This window comes from Coenobita brevimanus, chromosome 40 (genome assembly GCF_032717465.1).
Source record: "Coenobita brevimanus isolate Jiangsu-jjx chromosome 40, ASM3271746v2, whole genome shotgun sequence".
Taxonomy (NCBI): Eukaryota; Metazoa; Arthropoda; class Malacostraca; order Decapoda; family Coenobitidae; genus Coenobita; species Coenobita brevimanus.
In genome coordinates this window covers 62,103,865-62,128,440 of record NC_136993.1, presented here as the reverse complement: position 1 = coordinate 62,128,440, position 24,576 = coordinate 62,103,865, and the positions used below count along the sequence as shown (strand labels likewise).

Below are 24,576 nucleotides of genomic sequence, written 5' to 3'. Positions count from 1 at the left end.
TCGGGACTGGGGCGTACCACTGCCCAGAAAACGTCGGGATGGGGCAGGTTAATGTCTTTGTGACACACATTGGGAAGAGGGGGAGAGGGCCGTTATGCCTTTGGTTAGGTGTGCAGGGAGGTGGGGGATATGTGCTTTGTCAGATAGAAGGTTGCAACAGCGTAGGGTTGCCTTTTTTTGTTTGTTTGTTTCTAGTTAATTATCAACGGGGCCAGTACTCAGTCTGACAGACTGTTTTTTAATTCATTATAAATGAAAAATGCAGATTCATAATACAAAGTTTAACTGAATTCGTGATAGTAAGTTATAGAAAATATCAATAGATCAGTGAGTTGCAGTTTCCTTTGGGTAAATTTCTTTTTAACGAAAGTAGACTTGTAAAGGAAAAACAAGTTAAGGAATCAGATTATGAATGTCTGAATATGCATTATATATTTTTCTCATCTTGACATGATTGATGTGTCCGTTTGTGAGGTGTATCTGTTAATAATTCCGTTACTTTTTGAAGCTCTTGCTTATGGTACACAACACAAATTAGAACAAGATATGTTCCTGTACAGAGTTTCCATATTCAAAGAGCAGTTTTCAAATGTACCGGTACGCCCATTGTGTTGTCCTATAAAACGTTTATGACAACTGTAAATAAAACTTCGTAAGAAAATGGTGACAGCACTTACTAATTCATCAGGGGATCAAGAGATTCGAGTGTTATGACTGTGGGAACCTGCTACCAAAAGAGACATGTCCAATCATAGTCACACTCACACAGGAGAGAATAGCTTCCATTGCAAGAAATGTAGTAAACTGTTAGCAAGAAAGAGTAAACATGATGAGCACTTAATAACACACTGCCATGAAGTATGCTATGGATGTGACAAATGCAGGGAAGTGTTTACAATAAATGTAGTCTCACTCACTCAGGACAGAGAGGCTTTAGGTGCAGTAAATGTGGTCAGGAGTTTCTTCGTAAGAGTTACCTTGATGAGCACCAGTTGACCCATAGTAGAATTAGAAACTTCGGGAGTACTGGGCGTGGAAAACTATATGCTAGGAAACGAGACCTCAGGGAACACACGCTGACTCACCCTGGTAGGAAGAACCTTGACTGTGGTCAGTGTGTAAGTTATTGTAGTAGTAAAAGTGTTATGGTTCAGCACACATTGAATCACACCAAGAACTTTCAACTGCCAGACATTGGCGATTTTTTTTTATCAAGGAAATCAAGAAGATAATGAAAACTGAGAGCAATGCTGGATAACAGGAAATTTTTAATTCAAACATTAATTACATGTTATAAATGGATATAATTTCACATCCCAACTTTACAGTGATGTAAAGTTGGTATCCAGTAAAGTAAAAGAATTCAATTTTGTTCATTTGGTTGTGTTCCTGTGTAAGGACTTCATATTATAAATACAATTAATTATAGAAAACATGATAGATAGATAGATAGATAGATAGACAGAGCACCAGGCAAAGCCTGGGAACGGGATATGAGCTTGCAAGTCTAAGTGAAGAAATGTTGACAATACACTGGAAGCAGCAAGTCAGGGGATGAGATAGGTAGTGTGTCAGCGAGATAAGCATACGAACAATGCCTAGTGACCATACACACACATACACACATACTCACACACAGGCTTCTAGAACATTTCAACAACAGTGTAACACACGTGACACGACCCCTGCTACACCAGAATTTAGGAAGCAGAGCTCAGAAGGAGGTTAGCCACAAAACTGACAGGTAGTGGAGAGAGTGAATAAGAAGAGGGGTCCAATTAGACTTACTTAGTACATTAAGTCTCTGTAATACATACGCTGCTCAACTTAAGACTTTCTCTGAAGATAATAAATCAAGATCAACTCCCTGTATTCATCTTTAACTCCTCCTGCTCTTCAGTTATCAAAATAACAATAAAAACTCAAGACTCACCTATTACAAGAATAGAGAGTCACATCTGAAGTCTTTCAGGATGCGACTTGCTTTTTAAGTTTAATTTTCACCTATGAATGAAAATTAAGCTTTGTTACAAAATTATCCTGATAATATGTCATTCTGTTTACCATTACAATTGATTGCTGTGTAATGAACCTTGTGGATAATCAAATTTTGTATTACTTGGAGGTCAGTTTACGTGTGCATGACTGGACATGCCTGAGTCCAGAGTTATTCCCTTAATACTATTAGAGCATCCATCCATCCATCCATCATCTTATCTTGTGTTGCCCCATGATGAGCGTAGGAAACCGGGGCTAGGCAAGTTGGTCCTGACATTTAGGAAGAAAGTGACCAGCCTCACTCATACTTGAGTGGCATTACGTGAGCAATAAACCCCAACCATCCCTTTGATATAAATCTGCACCGGCTCAATCAGTGGTTTTATGAATGGTATATGTCTAGTAAGAAAAGCTGTCCTGTTAGTGTCATCTGAGGTTTGTGTCATTACAGTTATCTCATTCTTAAAAGTGGAAGCTCTCACAATCCAAGTCACAAGATAATAAGCAATTAGTAGGCTATATGTGATATCTGTTTTACACCAAGTATAAAAATATGTCAGCACAGTAGTGGGCAAACAGAGAACATCTGGTACTCGGTCGTCATCTCATGTTGGTTATCATTTTATCATTGATGAATGGCCAAGATCCATTACAAAGAAAAGTACCAGTATAGTGGAAAAAAGAGATTACATACAATACAGTGCTGAATGAAAGGGTACATACATTCTGACACATATTACCCATGCCTTTAAACACCCTAACTCTGTCACGTAGGCTTTGCTACCTACAGCATGTTAAAGCTGTAGGGTACAGCTGTTACGTCAGTTGGGTAAAAAAAAAAAAAAAAAAAAAAGGAAATGGCCCACATCATATTCTCTAGAAACTAGATCCATTTATTCCTGTCATTTACTCAGGTCTCTTCCTTCCTCAGCTTCCTCTCTCGCAAATATTCACTTACAGTAGGCTATTATCTTATTGGCCCACCAGGTCTACGTCACTCACATATCTTTCCACCATCAGTTATATCAGTTCTGCCTCTGTGGCTGTACAGTCTAAGCAGTCTTTTTCTCTTTAATTTGTGGATAGCGTTACTGTGCATCCCTCATTTGTATCACTTGCTTTTTTTTTCTCTCTCTTGTCTTTGCAACCAATGTATATTTCTCTATTGCTTTCTCTCCACTGCTCCCATTATGGCTGTTTCACGCATCTACATATCTTTGTTAAACATAACTCCTGGTGGTAGGTGGTGGTGACCATCATTTTCTCACTTGATATAGTGCTGCCTACTTCTTCCTTCATCTTTGTCATTCTTTTTCTGTGTCTGCCCCCATCTCTTCCCATTTCTGCTATTATTCCTGTCACTTTTTGATACTCTTCCGTCTTCCTTCAGGTGGCTTTACAGTGCGTGATAAGCCTAATGTTTTCCTGTAACCCTGGAAGCCATTTACAACACGGAGATGGTAACCATATAACCAAATACCAAGGTGATTTGAAGACTACTATGGTGCCCCTGTTAGCTGTGTTGGGACACAAATGTGGCGTCGATTTGGGAACCAAACCTCCAGACTCTTCCCCGCATAAGGAAACACTGGATCACTGCATGGACCAGCCCTTCATGGACGATTGCTTCTCTGTGGTTTATCCGTCTGCTCAACCAGACAAACTGAAGTTGATTCAATGCTCATCATCATCATCATCATCATCATTATCTAGTCCATTGTTGCCACAAGAGGAGTATAGTAGCCCGAGGCTGGGCAAGTTGGTCCTAATATTAAAGATGAGATTGACCAGCCTCACTCATCCCTGAGTGACATTATGTGGACAATTAACCCCAGCCACGCCTTGGAAATAAACCTGCACCAGCTCAATATGATTGGAGCGAGTTAATTGCCCACTAAACCACCAGGCGGCATAAATTGGCCATATGATTACCACCCAGCACAGTAAATATTTTCCTGGTATACAGGAAACCATTTTGCTTGTCACTCAGTGTAGAGTCACCCGTAGACAGAAGGAAGAGGAAGGAATGAAGGAAAGAAAGACAGAAGAGGAAAGATGAAAAGAAAGACGTGGCCTTCCATGCCAAGTAAACCGTAATCCCCTCGTTTCCCTCTACCATAGTTTACTTTGACCATCCATATAAATAACCACACATTTCCACACACTTTGTGCTCCTATCACTTTCTACAAGTACCCTGTGCTAAAAAAAAAGAATCCAACAACAACAGCATAGCACTTTGATGAGCTGAAGCAAGATGCTTGAAGGAGTAGAATGTATTAGGTAATTTTTATTTCATATTAGCATTGAAAAGAAAAATAAAGAAATGATAATGTTTTACTTTTTATTTGGGAATGTTATTGCTTGACAGCCATGTCAACATATTTCAGTTATGAGGATTTCTTGCTAGTCCTAATGTAACCATTTGAAAATTGGGAAGAAAAAAGTCAGACACTGCCAGATGATGTAAGCCAAGTAACTTTGGGGTAAATGAACTTTTAAGTGGCTGGTATGTATATTTTTCCCTTATTTACCTCACAAAAAGCTACAAGGTTAAACAAGCATCCACTAGCATATAAGGGATGGGAAAATAAAAGGAAGAGTACTATTACTCTGCTGTTTGGAAATCCTCAAAGCCAATACAATAATAAGCTGAAAGACACTTGCCTGCTTCTCTGCCCATGGATTTCCTTTTTCTATGATGTGCTAGGGAAGAAAGTAATGGACATTATCTAAGTGTGAAGTACACGTTGCAGAAGAACAGACAAACTTTATCTTGTGATGGTACAACAAGATCTGCACTGAGTTGGTTTAACAGAGGGTTTAAATGATTATGGCTTTACTTTCACATCATAGCCAACCGAAGCTGTAGGACAAAAAAAAAAAAAAATTGTAATGGAAATAGCAATTTTTTTTTTTTTTTTTTTTTACAACGGGTGTAAATACTGACTAGTGATTCATGTGTGCTTTATGTCCTGTGCATCTCGCTAATTTCATCCACACAGGATTGATATTAGTTCTTTTGTTCTCAACCAAGCCACTCTTTGCCCCTTGCCCTCCTTAGTTTCTTTACATGTACTTTTTCTTAACATTAGTAATGGTTTGTAAGAATGACATACCATCAAATGCTGAAACTTAGAACTATTGCTGCGGCTCTATAATCTCTTAAAGCGAAAATTAGTTAGCTTGTGTTCTGAATGGCTTTCTGGATTGGTTTAGGTTAAAGCTCATCAAAAATAATAGGAGAGACAGACTTGTGGTGAATGGGCTTTTTTATGTTTGAATTTTTAAATATGGCGTATACTAGAAGAAAATTATAGCTGTGATAAAATTATAAAAATTGCCAACAGAAACTTATAGGTACCTGGATGTATACATGCAAAAACCAGCTAATGAAAGGTAAACAATGGCCGTATTAGATAAATTTTCTTTTTGAAAATTTTAACATAAATTCCTGGAGTGCCAATTACGCTTTTGTGGAAGAGTAGTACAACTGTGAAGAGGTCAGAAGTCTCTATTTGAGTTTAGTGATTAGGTTCATATCCATTATCCATGTTCAGTGATTGGGTTCGTATCGATGTCCAGTGACGTGGTGTCCAAGCCTTCAGTGACAACAGCTGTCATTCTGTAATCAGAGGTTGTCCAATTTAAAACCAAAGATGACTAAGATTAACATTGGATTAGTATTATGATTTTAACTCATTCTGCCCGAGGACATTATTTTTTTTTTCCAGAACCCTACATTAAGCTTTGAAGAGTACCCTAGTAGTAAAAAAGGGTTTTTGAAGACAGACAGAAGTGGTTGTTTAATGTGACTGATCCAGAACAACTATGTGGCTATACTGGTTATGCAAATGTCCCTTAACTTATTCCCCTCTCAAAAGGTGGATGGTGGAATGACGAAGAGCATTTTAAGCCTGCAGTCCACTGAATTTACATTTTCAGATGTGCCATGGGCCAGAAAAACAATAACACTGTGCATGATTGAAAATAATGTAGTCTTCTAGTTATATTAACAGTCACATTGGTGTGGGAGAATTCTTTGTTAGCGTAAAGAAGAAAAGATGATTATTGTGCTTACAAGTCACCGCCACCTGGACATTAGGACAGGGGAGGGTCTTATTTCTTACTTCTTACCAGCTATTTGAGAACACAGTTGACCTGGCGGACAATCTGTAAGAAGAAAAAGTAGGATATTTTCTTTCTGATTGAGGATGATATTTTTAAGGCAGAGACACATATAAACAAGTGTAGGTATACTTCTCACATAAAAACTATGTACAGTATGAGAGAGAGAGAGAGAGATACTAAGGAGTTAGTGCTCACCTATGGGGAGGAGCTGTAGACAAAAGCGGCAAACACAGCCAGAGCCACACAAGTTTTGCGAATAGAAGCAGGTCAGATCAAATGCTACCAAAGAAGGATAGCACACACCGCCTAGCAAGGCACACACTGTACCCCTGCAGAGTTGAGATGAAGGTTTGATTACTTATGTGAATAGTTATGAGTTCTTTTATTCATCTTATTAAGGGCATTTCGAAGTGGCGGGATTGGGCATGAAGATAGCATTGTCTGTTGGCTATTAGATACTCTGATTCGCCGAGTTGAGACGAATGTTGGGTTGCTTACGTATAGAGTTAGTGTGTACTTTCAGACAGTTTAGTATTGACTTTCTGAACTGAGGAGGAGGATGTCAGACACAAAGATACCACTACCCAGTGGCTCCAGCACAGTCAGATCTTCCAAGCTGAGTTGAAAGACAAACTGTGAACCCCCTCAACTATAATGATGTGCTGTTCAGTTTATTCTTGCTGCTAACTGATGATTTTACTGCTCTTAGGAAAGGCGTCTCATACTGAAGAAATTTATTAATGCTGTATCTAAACTCCTATTTCGAAAAGTCCATTATAAGCTGATGGAAATCGTGAGATGATGAGAATAAAATGCAAAACGATGCTGTCCGGCTCAGTGGATTTAATAATTATTGTGTCCTTGAACCTGATGATGTCGTTTTTGATGTGGGAGTGTCTCCTGAAGCGTTGCCCTCCCCCGCCTTGCCCTCTCCTCCTCTGCCCTCCCCTACCCTGCCCTTCTAACACTTTCCCTCCCCTACCCTGCCCTTCTAATACCTTTCCCTCCCCTACCCTGCCTTCCCGTCGTTTACCCTCCCTACCTGCCCTTCCATTCCCTTTCCCAGCCAGTCAGTCCCACCCTAAGGATAATCACATGAAAGGTGCAAGTGAAGCTCTGTATGAGGCTTCACTTTAGCTGCATAAGATTTCACACACAAGGGTCAAATTCTCGTCGGGTAAGGAAGCTCCCCAACACTTTTCCTAAGCGACTTATTTTTTTCGTTCATTTCGCCGTACTGTCCTCTTCTGTTATATAAATCCTTCCAATATCGCCATACTCTGCATAAATAATGTACAAAAGGATATTATCCAGCCCTATCGAAAATTAAATCGCTAAGGTAGAGGTGTTAGGGATCTTCCTTAACCTACGAGAATATGGGCCAGGGTTCTTCACCAGCGAAGTCCCATACGATCTCACATTTATGTGGTAGGCTACTTATGTACTAAAATCCGAATATCACTCACCCTTTGTCATAACATCCAAGACAATGGTAATATATATCTAATATGCCAAATAAATCGCTTACGAAGATGTGCAACGAAGCTTCCTGTGCCACCAAGAGTTTAATGTCACTTACTGACTGTTGTAGCAATACGGTGGAAATATGATGTTAGGGTCTATGATGGTCTGGTCTATGATGGTCTGGTCTATGGGGATCGCTATTGGGTCGACCTGCCTCTCTTCAAGCTCCAGCTGAGTGTCGTCATCCTCCTCGAAATCAGCTTCTTCCTTTGTCATAAGATTCTGCGACACCAAAAAAGGCGTTATCGAAGTAAATAATTAAATATAATAAACAAATAAATTAATTAATAACTCCAAAACGCAAATGTAATGTCAAATTATGGCGTTTATTTTTTAGTTGAAACTATTCATCAAGGTGCGTACTCGTAACTAGACTCAGTTTACCTCTGAAATGAACAAATTAATAAATAAATGAAAAAAATAAATAAATATGAGTAATTTTAGAATGTATCTCTAAGGTCAGACTAGGGAAGTTGGTCTGAGTTCAATCTATTCATCAAGGACGTAACTAAATACAGTTTATCTCAACAGAACAAGAATCGTTAGCAATGACAAAAACATCACTATACATGTTAATAAATCATAAGAATTTCACCGCAGTTCTTGAGTATAGCCTTGGAGGGGGAGTGGTAGGCAGAATGAACCCTTCCTCAAGCTGGAGAAGTACGAATAGGAAAGAGGGGGAGCGTTTGTAGTGCGTGATGCTTTTGACAGCCCAAATGATGTAATGCCTGTGTGTGTGTGTGTGTGTGTGTGTGTGTGTGTGTGTGTGTGTGTGTGTGTGTGTGTGTGTGTGTGTGTGTGTGTGTGTAAGACTCACCGCAGCCTGAGATACTCCCAACAAGATGGTCAGGTAGAGAAGCACTTTCATCTTGGCGGTTTGGGCTGCCTTGTTGGTGTTCAGACTTGACCAACTCTGAAATGATTTAAGGGTGGCATAATAAGTGGAGAGAATGGAGAATCAGACAGACTAAATGAGTATGTGAGTGAGATGGACGGGGAGAAGAGGAGGGGGAGACCAAGGAGGAGATGGAAGGATGGGGTGGAGAGATATATGAGGGAGAGGTGTGGGAGCTGGAGCGAGGGTAGCCAAATGACGGAGAACAGGGTGACAAGGAGGCGATTTGTTTGTGGCCACTCTTTACAGAAGCAAGGCTTCTTGCAATAGACAGAGATAATCTCGTGAGGGATGGCCACAAACAAATCGCCTCCATGTCGCCTTCCATTGGGCTGTTCTTCCTCCAAGTGCCACCACTGGCAGGGTAGTGCTGGCTGGTAGTCCTCCCGGTCGCCATCAGTCGACTGTGCCAGCAGTGACTGTTGCAAATTCCATTCAGGCTCGTCAGAGAAGAAGTGCAGATGCGGCCTTATTTTTCACCAATATCCGTGGTCTTAGCACCGATCATAATTCAGTTCATTTTTTCCTACAGTCCATATCCACTCTGGCCCTGTTCCTCACAGAACCCCAAATCTACCGAAATATCCCCAGTTAGTTTTTCTGGTTTATCATCTCCTCACAAACTTCCGTAACAAAGGTGGAACCTGTTGTTATATCAAATGTGAAAATGCAGTTGACACTGTTGTAAACTTCACTTCAACAATTTTTGATTACTCACTCAATAAAAAAAAACTCTTTATCACCAAATATATCTGTGTAGTCTATCGCTCTCCTAATGCTTCTTCAGAACCCAGTGTATTTGACCCCATATCCACACAGTTGAGTAACCTTAACTTTGCCCTTAGCACCGAAATTACCATTTTGGGTTATTCTAATATACATAATGTTGAATTGTTATTGCATTCTGCCAGGACGGATGATGCTGGTCTAGAGCGTGAGCTGTTGGCAGACGTGTTTAATCTCATGCAGTTGGTAAAGCAACTAACCAGAATTCCAGATAATCCTGATCATAATGCCCATCTCTTGGATCTACTCCTGACAAATAATCCAAATCAATATAGGATAGCAGGACTGTCACCACGTGGATCCTCTGACCAGTATCTCATCAAAGCCTCATTAGTTAGCCCCCCCAAACCTCTCCATTCTGAACCTATCAGGATAATCTGATGGCACTTTGACAGGGCAAACTGGGATGAATTTAGAAATTATCTTGTTGACATTCCATGGCAGTCTTTCTTCTCTAGTGATGTCAATTCTACCCAGTCGCACATTAACCCCTTAACCGCGGGGCGTCACTTTCGTGACGCTTGGGAGCAAGGGATCATACCGCGGGGCGTCGCTTTTGTGATTCTGTGTTATTTTGAATTCACCCGGGCTTTCCAGTGGGGGCTTGTATCATCTATCAGTACTGACAATGTCCAACACTAGTCAGCACTCCTAATCTCATCTGTACTCCCATCCATTGTTGACAATTTAGCCATTTCTCCCCGTTCTTGACTCCCCTCCCTACCCCCCCTCCATTACCCTATGCTCTCGCCTGCCCGGCCATGCTACGCTAAGTAAATCTTCCCTGGAATTTTTCACTGATTTCATCCATTGAAATAAGCCCTATGTCGTATTCTTATACCAAATAATATATACAAGTAAGAAATCAGGTAAGTGAGAGTGCCATACACCTGGAATTGGCTAATTATCACCTGACAACACCTCACGTGCACTCGTTCGCTAATTTTCGCTGTTTTTCCCCTTGAAATATGCCGTATAATCTATTTTCGTAATAAATATACATGTAAGGAGAGAAGGGAGAAGCCTAAATGATATTTACATTCACCTGGAACTACCTAATTTATAATGTATTGTCTAGATTTCCTGCCAATCATATCAGTGCTACACAAAGCTGTTTCAAGATTTAACATTGGTAGCTCTGATTATATATCTCCTAAGTAGGCCTCTAATCTATTTTCGTAATAAATATACATGTAAGGAGGGAAGGGAGAATATTTACATTCACCTGGAACTACCAGATTTATAATGTATTGTCTAGATTTCCTGCCAATCATATCAGTGCTAGACTTAGCTGTTTCAAGAAGTAATATTGGTAACTCTGAATAACCCCTAAAGCAGGCCTCTAGGCTGCTCCTGCGTTATCAGTGTACTCTCATCTTCCGAAGTGAGAGGACGTACGTTTCATCTTGCTGACTTCAAGGCCTTTTTTCACCCCCATGCAAATGGCTCTGTGACCTTTACCCCCTACTAAACCTCGTGTGGAAAGAGGTAAAGGGCTGACAATTGATAAAAGAGTGACTATGATCTTTCTATTGAGTAAAACAGTGCAAGTGGAATTGTAAATAATGTGTAAATAATGTGTAAACAGCAAGTGAAAGTAATGAATGTAAATATACGTGAACAATGGAAAATAGTTTTATAAGTTATTTCAAGTGACAGTGCACAACACAGTGTAAATAAAATAGAAATGTAAATAACGTAAATAAAATAGAGAACGTAAATAGAAATGTAAATGAGTAGTATTATAAGATTACCAGTATATACCCTAGGAGTAATGAAAGTGAAAGTTTCACTCTAGCATGTCTGAATGCTATGAGTTATGAGAGTGAAGATGAAAGTGACATTCACTCTCAATGCCAGTATACAGGACGAGAAAGTGAATGCTACGTATTTTACTGAAAGAAATTGAATCCCTACAGTGACAATAAACTAATACTACTGAAGGAAACTTATGGATAAAGACTGTAGATATATATAAGTGTTATATAGTAATAGAAATATAAAGTGTGAGGGGTTTTATGAATAATAAATGACAGGCTACCATGAGCGAACTAGTGCCAGTGCGACGATCAGACGCGCTCGTAATTTCCATTGCTTTCACAGTGTTTTTTTTTTTTAGTATGGATCCCAAACTACTTGAAAATTGTAGAATAGTGTTTATAGTGTTTGTATCTGGCTGTGGTAATCATATTACGGGTTGTCGGGAAGTGTAAAGTGGAGACTTCGTTACCCTACTTCAGAGGTCTCCACAAGTCCTACGGTAACCGACGAAGGCTCAACAATCATTCCAGGAGAAAGCTGAAGGTATGTGCCATAAGCATATGTAATTTTATTATTCTAGGACTAATAACTGATTTTTGGCAAATATTTTTTGAGAGTCTGTCGGAGCCCAAATAACCCCGCGGCACACGCAAGTTATTGGTAAACAAGCCCGCGGTGTAGGGGTTAATGACTGAATACTAGCTAGCATGGATTTATTCATATCAAGTCAACAATTCACTAAAAGATCGAACTCTCCAAAATGGTTTTGATAGCAACTGCGCCAGAGCAACGGCCCAAACGTCATTAGCATATAACTCTTACTTAAAATAAAAAAACATATGAATCACTCTGTCAATTTAAAATTGTTAGAAACCATGCAAAAACTATAACAAATCTCGCCAAATTAAACTTTCTTCAAAATCATGCATCAGAACTACTTAACTACCCTAATGACAATAGAATATTCTGGTCAGCTCTCAGTTCCTCCAGTATTAACGTTAACAAGTCATTCTTCATTCCCCCACAAAAATCTTCAGATGGCAACATTACAAATGACCCGCGTGGGAAAACGAACATATTTGCTAGTACATTTGCCAGAACTTCTACCATAGAAGAAGTCAGCCAGAACGTCCCAGTACTACTGGTAGATCTTAACTCTCCCAAAATTATTCCACTCAAAATACAGACAAGATACGTAAAATCCATCGTAGACAACTTACCAACCAACAAAGTTCCAGGACCAGATGGAATTCCTCCAATTGTTTTGAAAAGATGTTCCCAAGAACTTGCCTCTATTCAAGCTAATTTATTCAAACTATGCATACATACTTCTTCATTCCCTAATTCATGGAAAGAAGCCATTATCCACCCAAATCCAAAGAAAAGACGTTCCTCGGACCCCCTCTGATTACAGACCAGTAGCTGTCACATACATCTTGAATCCAACAACTTAATTAGTGATAGGCAATGTGGATTTTGCTACGAAACATCCGTTATTGATAATTCTCAATCTCCTGACACATACCATCCATCAGTCAACTGACCAACATGGAGAAACTCATGCAGCAGCCCTTGATATTTCTAAAGCTTTCGACAGAATGTGGCACCGTTCCCTGCTGTCCTAACTCCCTTGCTATGGACTAATGTCTTTTGTTCCTCTACTTTCCTCATATCTCAGTGATAGAAAAATAAGAGTAAAAGTAGGTGATGTATATTCCAGTATCAACTCAGTTAATGCTGGCGTGCCACAGGCATCAACACTGTTCTTGGCTCATCTTAATGAACTTTTACCTGTCACCCACAATCTAATCCATTCATATGCAGATGACTCAACACTTCGCAGTTCATTCACACTCAAACACCCATTTACAAAGTTTAATATCTCCGACTTTCAACTCAGTACAGCCATCTCCATAAATCAAGACTTATCTACAATCAGTGAATGGGGACAAAAGAAACTTGTCTCATTTAATGCTAGTAAAACTAAATATATACAATTTACTATGGACAGATAATGCCAGATTTGTATATTACCTTCAGTGCTACTAATATTCCCATTTCCAAAAGCTTTGAAATTCTCGGTGACTCAACAATGCCCTCCACTGGACCTCTCATGTCAGATCACTTGCTGAAACTGCCTCAAAGAAACTTGGATTATTGTACAGAGTCCATAACTTCTTCACTGGTGAGCAGTTAAGTATAATTAACCTGCCGCGTGCCAGTGACGTTTTAAAACAGTCGGACATAATTCCGCGGCCAGTGCCAGTGCCGTTTTAAAACGGTTTACAATAAAAAAATTCACTGTGACCGCATTTTTCAAGATTCACGGCTAAAAATTGGCAGGCATATATGGTAACTGTTCCTCTACCATCCCCGAAGCTGTCAAGGCCATACGCTCACTCGTTCCCCCCCTCACGCTCGCTCTGGCTCACTCTACCTGTGTGCCTCACCCAGTGCTGTATATACTGAAGGCATTTTGTAACTATTTTCATGTAAGTGTAAGTTGTAGTTATTTTCTTGTAAGTGTAAGGACTATATAGTGGAGTCAAGTTGTAAATACCTTCTTGTAAGTGCCAGGACTGTATGTAATGAAGTCAGGTTGTACCCATCTTCAAGTAAGTGTAAGATAATGCATTCACAGTGAGAAAGACATGCAAATTGTGATAGATGCTGAAGTAATATGTAATCAGAAAACTGTACTGAACATTGCTATACCTTCCCAGCATAAATACCTGAGTATACCTTACACAGAAAACGGCTTTCTCTCACGTACCCTGGTGAGCATGAGAGTGTGGCTATACCTGTACATGAGTATGCAGGACTCAAAAAAAAAAAAAATTTTGAGCCTCGGTGAGCATTTTAATGGCGAAATTCGTTGTTTCCACATCATAATCTATCATTTTAGCCAAAAAAAAAAGGTCGAAAAATGGCTGGCACTGGGGTGACCCATAGGGCTAAAAATTGCTGGCACACGGTGGGTTAATAAGAGTCATGTGTGTTCTCAGCTGGAATATTGCTCATCCTTGTGGAATGGATGTAGACAGGTTCCATTAACCCCTACACCGCGAGCTTGTTTACCAATGACTTGCGTGTCCCGCGGGATTATTTGGGCTCCGACAGACTCTCAAAAAATATTTGCCAAAAATCAGTTATTAGTCCTAGAATAATAAAATTATATATGCTTATGGCACATACATTCAGCTTTCTCCTGGAATGTTTGTTGAGCCTTCGTTGATTACTGTAGGACTTGTGGAGACCTCTGAAGTTGGGTAACAAAGTCTCCACTTTACACTTCCCGACAACCCGTAATATGATTACCACAGCCAGATACAAACACTATAAACACTATTCTACAATTTTCAAGTAGTTTGGGATCCATACTCAAAAAAAAAAACACTGTGAAAGCAATGGAAATTACGAGCACGTCTGATCGTCGCACTGGCACTAGTTCGCTCTTGGTACTCTGTCATTTATTATTCATAAAACCCCTAACACTTTATATTTCTATTACTATATAACACTTATATATATCTACAGTCTTTATCCATAAGTTTCCTTCAGTAGTATTAGTTTATTGTCACTGTAGGGATTCAGTTACTTTCAGTAAAATACGTAGCATTCACTTTCTCGCCATGTATACTGGCATTGAGAGTGAATGTCACTTTCATCTTCACTCTCATAACTCATAGCATTCAGACATGCTAGAGTGAAACTTTCACTTTCATTACTCCTAGGGTATATACTCGTATTCTTATAATACTACTCATTTACATTTCTATTTACGTTCTCTATTTTATTTACGTTATTTATATTTCTATTTTATTTACACTGTGTTGTGCACTGTCACTTGAAATAACTTATAAAACTGTTTTCCATTGTTCACGTATATTTACATTCATTACTTTCACTTGCTGTTTACACATTATTTACACATTATTTACAATTCCACTTGCACTGTTTTACTCAATAGAAAGATCGTAGTCACTCTTTTATCAATTGTCAGCCCTTTACCTCTTTCCACACGAGGTTTAGTAGGGGGTAAAGGTCACAGGGCCATTTGCATGGGGGTGAAAAAAGGCCTTGAAGTCAGCAAGAAGAAACATACGTACCCTCGCTTCGGAAGATGAGAGTAAACTGATAACGGAGGGCCAGCGTGGAGGCCTGCTTAGGGGTTATTCAGAGTTACCAATATTAGTTCTTGAACAGCTAAGTCTAGCACTGATATGATTGGCAGGAAATCTAGACAATACATTATAAATTTGGTAGTTCCAGGTGAATGTAAATATCACTTAGGCTTCTCCCTTCCCTCCTTACATGTATATTTATTACGAAAATAGATTAGAGGCCTACTTAGGAGATATATATTCAGAGCTACCAATGTTAGATCTTGAAACAGCTTTTTCTAGCACTGAAATGATTGGCAGGAAATCTAGACAATACATTATAAATTAGGTAGTTCCAGGTGAATGTAAATATCACTTAGGCTTCTCCCTTCCCTCCTTACATGTATATTTATTACGAAAATAGATTATACGGCATATTTCAAGGGAGAAAAACCAGCGAAAATTAGTGAACGAGTGCACGTGAGGTGTTGTCAGGTGATAATTAGCCAATTCCAGGTGTATGGCACTCTCACTTACCTTATTTCTTTCTTGTATATATTATTTAGTATAAGAATAGGGCATAGGGCTTATTTCAATGGATGAAATCAGTGAAAAATTCCAGGGAAGATTTACTTAGCATAGCACGGCCGGGCAGGCGAGAGGATAGGGTAATGGAGGTGGGGTAGGGAGGGGATTCAAGAACGGGGAGAAATGGCTAAATTGTCAACAATGGAGGGGAGTACAGATGAGATTAGGAGTGCTGACTAGTGTTGGACATTGGCAGTACTGATAGATGATACAAGCCCCCACTTGGAAGCCCGGGTGAATTCAAAATAACACAGAATCACAAAAGCGACGCCCCGTGATTAAGGGGTTAAAACAACTAGACAAAATTCAGAACAAAGCTGTTGGAATTGTTATTAACCCTGTTATTATCAATAACTACTTCCCCTACAAGTAAGAATGAATGTTGCCTCCCTTGCATTAGTTAACAGATTTTTTATGGCAAATGTTCATATGAAGTTGTGTCTATTGTGCCACCTCTCCATGCCTTCCCTTGTGCTACATGGGCATCTGGTTGTGCTCATGACTTGAATGCCACACAGCCATATTGCAAAACTTTTCTCTATAGAAGTCTTTTTTTCCCCGAACTGCATAAGATACAGTATTTAATCCTTAAAAAAATAACTTTTCTCCCTCTTCATGTCCTTATGCTTACACTCTGTAAAGGATCGAAACTAACACTATTTACCATACTGGAATCCCTAACATCGATCACAGATCAAGTCTAAAAAAATGTAAGACAACCCAGAGCAGCCCCCCCCCCAAAAATATATATATATATATATATATATATATATATATATATATATATATATATATATATATATAATATATATAAATAAACTGCTTGGCCCTGTTTCATCAGGTGAAAACAGACCTATAAAAGCAAGGATACACTCAACTCTCACCTGTGTGGATGAGCAAAGTTGATATCGTTCTACCTGGCAAGTGAGCTTCCATCCGCCTCAGACTTGCTTATATCGGACCGCCAAAACTCTGAATTATACAGTTTTTCATTTCAGACTCGGAGGTTTCCTTTTCATATCAAACCCAAAATCAGTATTTATAAATTTTGGCTGAAAGTTTATTTTTCAAGCACGTATATTCACTGACAGTAATAACCTTATCAATAAACGCAGATTGAACGTTAATTTGTCCACCACGCAAATTCACTGAGCAGTTAACTTATCGTGATGGGATACCACTTATATTTTAGCTTATTAGATTATAAAAAAGGAACAAAAATTTGGCTGAACGTTAATCTTTCAAATATAAAGACTCAAAGACAGCAGTTAACTTATCGTGAGAAAAATCCAACACATATTTAGCTCTCATTAGAAGCAATAAAAAAATCACTATCAGCAACTAGCATCGCCTTATGATGCGATAAGTGGAACTAATTAGCGAATATAGACTACTCCTATCTGGATCTCATGAAAAACATCTAAAAATCGGTGAGAGTAGTGGATAATTTGTTGCCTGCCGTCCGTGTGGCCGTGTACGGTAAGACATTTGATGCCTCATTAGATGTATCTCTTAATCACCCCTGCCTAACAATCCCACACATATTTAGCTCTCATTAGAACCTATAAAAAAGTCACTATCAGCAACTACCATCGCCATTAGACGGAAATAAGTGCAACTAATTAGTGAAAATGAACCACTTATACCTGGGTCTCAAGAAAAATATCTAAATATCGGTTTCGGCAATTAACATTGGGTAAAGGCTGGTTAGCGTAGTGGAAAATTTATTGCCTGCCGTCCGTGTTGCAATGTACGGTAAAAAAAAATGATGCCTCATTAGATATATCTCTTAATCGTCCCTGTCTAACGTAATAAGCTGATTTGGAAATATTTTTTGTATATCCACAGCTGAAACAAGAATTTACCTTTGCGTGTGAGGTGGCAAGGTTGATGCCGTCTCTTTCTCACGGACGTTTCCTCTGTCCTTCTTTTCTCCTCTCTCCTGTTTTTTGTAATATTTCCCTTCCTTCTTCCTTCCATTTTCTCTCTCTCTTGATTTTATCCCCCCCCCCCTCTCTCTCTCTACATCATCCCTTCCCTACATCTGCCTTAACTCCCCAAACGTCATTGCTCCAGGAGTGACTCAACTAATTTATGGAGAGCAACAGGTGTAATTAACAGGTTTCGTCAGGTGCCATAACCGCTCCTTAAGATTAAACACCGCGCTTAACTTGATAACGGGACGCTAACTAGTTCCTTAGGCAGATTACACACCTTGATCTGAGTTGCCGGGCTGAACACTTGACCTCTGTAAGCACTTGGATTGGCATGAGTGGCTGTATATGTGTGTGGGAACTATTTTTCACATACACACGTTCTTGTGCTAACCTCCTTGTCTATCTGCCTATCGATCTATCTATCTATCTATTTTCTGTCGTTGATGATGATGACGATGTTAGAGGCGTCCTTTAAGGTGACGAGATGACAATGACGTGACGGGTATCTGATGGCGTGAGGTAACCATCCAAGGCGGTGGGATGTGTGCAAGTGTTTCTTGTCAGTGACGTAGGTTATTTTATTAATGTCCGCCTCCCACGTGCTTTCTCCCCACCTACGTTAATCCTGTTCCTGTCTTTCCTCTTTTTACCTACATTTGTTCTGATTACTGTCTTAATGAATATATGAATGAATAAATGAATTAACTGGTTTGAAATTTATGTAACCCAACGCTTGTCTGTGTTCACGAAAATGATATACGAGTATGAGTATGTTCCCCGAGTCAAATACGTACAGACGTCGGAATAAGTTCGTTTCCTTTTCCATGGCCTAAGGTGTTTGTACCACTGCACGGTGGAGAGCTATCCTCTCCTACTCCTTTCCTGATAGTTCCATACTCCCACCCAAACTCCCCACTTCTCTCTCGCACCCCATAACCCCACCTAGTACCCTCCATACTCTCGCTCACAGCTAGCTGGGGGTTACTGCACTTCTGGCACCTCTCTAATTGCGTGTAGTTCGAACAACTAATTATGGAATAAACAGTATCATACACGTCTCTTTCGACCACCATCTCCCACACATTTCGTTTCGCAAACGCTTCAGTCCCAAACGCTTCAGTCCAACTATTTGCCCCCGGAGATCAACTTTGTCATGTTGCCGAGCCTGAGCCATAATAACCACGGCAAGGATACTCAGTGCAGCTGAGTTCGGTATCTTTATGAGAGAGAGAGAGAGAGACAGTTCTACTCCCTTGACAATGCTTCGATATGAACCTTTTGTGTTTCAGTGGTAAATATATCAGTATGTAGCACTCTAGTCATCCTTATATGCACAGTTTGGGCGAATAGTTTAAAATTTTTAAACTATTTTTTACCCCGTTTGTTTGCCTTACTTTATGCATCTTCTTTATATATATATATATATATATATGTATATATATATATATATATATATATATGTATGTATATATATATATATATATATATATATATATATATATAGAGAGAGAGAGAGAGAGAGAGAGAGAGACAGACAGACAGACAGACAGACAGACAGACAGAGAGACAGAGATGGATAGATAGATATACATCAAATGTATTTACCTTTATGCAAAATTATTTGTAATAGCCTCTTCATATAGAGATGCAATAAAATAGTTGACATGATGGTGACTGTATAGAGGGAGTGTATACCGAGATGATGATCGTATTCACTGTGGACACAGCCATGTCAAAGGTTGCATATGATATGTAGATCCAAAAATTAATTACGTATAAGGGCAGAGGACGTTTCTTACACAAACATTATGGAAGTCAAAGCCATCCAGATTCCATTCTGCGTCCAAAGTCAAAATACACGGGTAAATAGGAGTATCTGGTTCCTTACTAATGATTAATCTATCATGTCAGTATATTTCTATCACGAGCCAGCCCACGATATCGCCACCTATCTAAACCTTGTTATCTGACACCGCTATACAAGGCGTGATGAAGCATTATCTACCGAATATTAACTCCTGTATATCAAGCCCTATATTAAAGAAAAAAAGACGCATAATATAAACACCACATCGCATTTCATTCTCCCTCCTCTCTCTCACCCCACCCCCGCACCATCACTCGTCCCCCCAACCCTCTTTCCTTCTTTAACTGACCCCTCCTTCTCAGCCCCTCCCGTGTGACTTGCCGCGCATACAGCAGCCAGTCTGAGGCGCGGGGTACAGAAAGATAGGTGATTATTTATGACTACGACTGTATAGTTTCCATCAGTAAAACACAACACACACACACACACACACACACACACACACACACACACACACACACACACACACACACACACAGCGCCTCATCACAAACATCACACTATACTCAATCTCATCACACATTGCCACACCTCTTAGAGCAGCACATCTACCTGGCCTAGGAAATTTCTAAACGCCTCTTCCTTAGCGATTAATTTTGCACATCACACCTTAACAGCTGTCTTGTGTTTTACTGATGGAAACTATGTCAGTATTAAAACGATGTAAAAAAATAAATGAGATAATATGTACTATGCAAAATAAATAGCTAAGGAAAAGAAGCAACGAAGCCTCCTGTGCCACCTGAAATACCGCCCTTAACACTGCCGTATGGGAAACTGCGATATTATTTCTTAACCTTTTTTTTTTTTTTCCTTAAGAGGTTTCTTTAAATGTTGCCTATATTGTTTTGAGTGCTAATAGTTTATGGATCACTTTTTATATAACAGGATGAAAAGATGTAATTAAATAAGTCACTAAGGAACAACCGTGACGAGCCTACGAAGCTTTCAGGGCCGTCTAGAATACGACCAGGTGAAGTAAGAATCTCGATGCTCCTCTTCCTTAGCTATTTATTTTCGATTCTACACCTTGACATTCCCTTGCATACATTTTTATTGTTTTAACATACTAATGTGCAAAGTGTTAAATAAATAGCTTAAGGAGAGGCGCTGACAATTTCCAGTGCCATCCAGAATAGCCACCCACACTTCCCGTTGCCACACCTTCCCTTCCCCAGTTTCCACGGGCTTTACTAATACCTTATACAATTATCAGTGGGTGTCGTGGTATCTGTGGCATGTCCTTAGCCTGATATTTCCTGTGTCGCTGTTTTCTCACGGTGTTGCATTTCGTAATTCATTGACAATGTGATTCATTCCAAGAGACAGCCAGTGAATATTCGAATTAACAGGTTTGGTGGACAACATGAATCGTTCAAGAAGACAGTCAGTGAATATTTGAATTAAAAAGTTTTGTAGACAACATTGACGAAAAGACAGTCAGTGAGTATTCGAATAACTAAATTTCATGCAATTTTCACGAGGCGAGCGTGAAGTAAATGAATGTCTTTTGTTTGGGTCGGCATAAACTAACTTTCTTTTTTAAATTCTAATTTGGTCTAAAATTGCCATCTCTCCATGATGAATGCCGATTAACATTAGAATAGGATGCTAGTCACGAAGAAGTGCCAAGAAATGGGTGTTGAGCCGTAGCATTGTCTTATTCAGCCATTAAGCAACGTGATTTATGCTGCAAAACTACTAAAAACTGGAGCAAGTTGCGGTAAAATGAGTATAGCAGTAAACATTCTACAGAAGTAATCATTCCCGGTGTATCATTGTTGATCAAATTACACATGCATGATTACACTGTTGTTTTTATAGTTATTTTTCTTACAAATTTTACTTAACTTTCTCCACCCCATTTTAACTGTTGTTGTTCTCACAGCTATCCCGATTTAAAACACATATTGCAAATTAGATCTAATTAGCAATATGTGTTTTAAATGCTTTTAGGTCTGAAGATGGGATATGCATCCCGAAACTAGTCACCTGGAATAAATCTGAATTGCAAAATCATCTTGATTCTCCTTCGCTGGCTCTATAGTATATATATATATATATATATATATATATATATATATATATATATATATATATATATATATATATATATATATATATATATAATTTTCTGCCATTAAAAAAATCGTCTGAATATGGCAGAAAATCATTGACACCTCTAATACGGTGATCAGTTTTATTCATGCTACATCCAGGGGACTGCATTTAGTTCAGAGGAGTGTTTTGAAAATAGAGCGACTTGATATCTTCTTTGTTAATACGTTCCCTATAAACTTCTGGCTGGTGGAATGTATTACTCGGTAGAGGTCTTCAAATTTCCCATCCTGAATGCTCCCTTGTTTCTGTGCTTTCTTCATCTCTTATCTGTGCACTTTTTCCAATCCTACTTCTTAACAATCATGTTAGAAGAAAATTTTTATTTTCTAACTGAGTAAAGAATGAAAACCGCCTATGCTAGGTCTGTGGCATCGAAGACTGTACTGAGTATCCTACCGCAATATATAGCCAAACAGATCGATTCCATGCTATTTTTACTCTAACTTGGCCTAAAATTACCATCTCTTCATAAATTCTGATTTGTGGAAGAAGTTTCTTCCTTTTTAGAGACCTTTTTAAATGGACACTTTTTCACTCATCAATTATACTGTCAGGCTATTATGTTAAACCAGAGCTGTTAACTACTGTAGGATGGGATTAAATAAAGGCTTTAAATGACTCTGCCAGTTTGAAGAGTCTCTCCTTAGCCACATATCAAGTTTAAAGTAAGCGAAATATGTTTTTCTTTTTTGTGTAAATGTGAGAAGTGAACAAAAATTATCTGGTGGCAAAAATAATAAAATACATAGCGCCAGTTTCCCGACAGGGTTGAACAGAGACTAATTTTATCCACTTCAGTTGGAAAAGGATAATTTGGGTTCAATGAAATCCTCCGAAGTTAACAATAATGAAAGTAATTCTTCATCACAGTGAGAGATAGGATCTAATGTTCAAATCAAAATCTAGAAATGGGATCCAAAATCCCTATTTCCGACTCTAATATGCAACGCACGTGACGAAGATACAACATATGTGGCCTTCCTGTATAGCTGCTGACTGCACCTTGTATCGTGGAATGCAGGCTAACCATATCTAATAACCACAGGCGTTACCTGAATCACCGTAAAAAAATCGGGGTGTGGATTCCATTATGCGATTTAATTTTTAAGCTTACAAACTTTAATTTTCTTTCTCACTACACCATCAGAATATCTCTGTGTTTTTTTCTCTGAGATTTTTGTTTTCAGTTTCTCCCTGCATCATTTCCATTTTGACTGCTCGTCATTCTACCTGAGAATTTCGTATATTGGTACTCTACATTGTCCTTAACATTTCACGATGCTGCAACTAAATTCAGCTTCCCATTATCCATTCTTATCTAAAACCTCTTTCTACACACACACACACACACACACACACACACACACACACACACACACACACACAATCTTCAACCGTTCTCCTTGCATTATGATTTTTGTCGTCACATATAAACTGCAAGCTTTAGTGGTGGAATGTTTGTGCATTTAATAAACAAGCCTTTTCTAGCGTTCATTTACAGTATGTAAAGCATGACGCTGATTGCCACAAATACAGCCTGTTCTGAGATATATTAGATGCCTAAAAACAAAGGATCCCCCCCCCCTTTTTTTTACTAGTACTCGTGTTACAAGTTATCACATTGTAGCTGAACTTTTCTGCAACATCTGTTTCTTTATTATTTGCTTTGGATATACACCTTGTTAATCTCTAATTCATAATTTCTGTCATTTACAATAGATATAGTTTGCATTGGTAAATATAAGAGGATACTAATTGTGTAATATATAGCATGTATGGCTAAAGATGAAATGAATAAAAAAAGAATAACTAATAGAGGGCCATAGTTTTCCCAAGTTTACCCTCAGGACACATGCCATTTTAAAAATCTCTTACTCTTCAGTGTACACGTTGGCTCAGCAAGTGTGGGTAGCGTCTAAATCGGACTTCATTTTTCTCCACAAAACACTGTAATAGGTATAATCTCTTACATAAATGATTGCTCCATTGTCTCACTTCTTGATCCATTTTTTTTCTGTATTTGTCATCTATTATGGGATGTATGACGACTATGCATGCATCTCCACAGACAAACTACATCAGCACCACGCTAACACAGCCAGCCACACCAGCACCACACTAACAACGTCAGCCACATCAGCACCACACTAAAACTGTCACCCTCACCACCACCACACTAACACCGTCAGCCACACCAGCACGACGCCACACTTTCAGCCTTACCAGCAGAGGTGCGGTGGTCAGGCAAAGGCGGGTGAGGCAGACGGCCGTGCAGGGTGTGACGGCTAGACCAAGTGTGTCAGCCACCTTGGATCCCTGGCTAATATTACGTAGTGGACGCGCCCTCCTCAGACTCACACTCTCGTACAGAAATCGCAAGTCGGATGAGATAGTGTATTTGTGGAGAAGGGCATGACCAAGGGTGTGTCAGACCTTTTTTTCAACGTGATGGTGAACAGATTGACCCACTTTGATAGGTTTATTGCAAAAAAGTGTAAAGCTGTTTACAAGACAGTGGAGACAAGACTCTGATGGTTTAAATGAAGTGTAAATGATTGTTTTGCTCAATATATTGGGCGGTTTTCATTTTCTTTTTTTTCATTTTTTTTATGACGAAAACGATAATGGCATTCTTCAAAACACACAACAAAGCAGGATACCCCTTTACTTTTTATATAGTGAAATGAAGAAGGGGAAGGTTTTTATATAACCGTACGCACTATTATATCTTTTAAAATTTTTGTCCTTGGAAATAAATAGGTTAGTTGTAGTTTCTCTAATCTTCATTTCCCGTATGCCGTGAAAGAATATTCGTAGTGACAATCGTTGCTGAATCTGTCAGGAAAATCCAGCAATAAATATAA

The 24,576-nt window shown here is 39.0% G+C and overlaps 1 protein-coding gene across 1 annotated transcript; it reads right to left on the bottom strand.

Moving 5' to 3' along the window:
* Positions 1-4,326: 4,326 nt before the first annotated feature.
* Positions 4,327-23,987, bottom strand: LOC145397213 (uncharacterized). Its single transcript, XM_080270411.1, has 6 exons — positions 23,936-23,987; positions 8,472-8,567; positions 7,707-7,873; positions 6,323-6,456; positions 6,134-6,169; positions 4,327-5,621 (listed from the first exon to the last, which is right to left on the bottom strand). The coding sequence occupies exons 2-6, from the start codon at positions 8,520-8,522 to the stop codon at positions 5,617-5,619; spliced, it is 393 nt and encodes a 130-aa protein (XP_080126537.1). The 5' UTR covers positions 8,523-8,567; positions 23,936-23,987; the 3' UTR covers positions 4,327-5,616.
* Between the last annotated feature and the right edge of the window lie 589 nt (positions 23,988-24,576).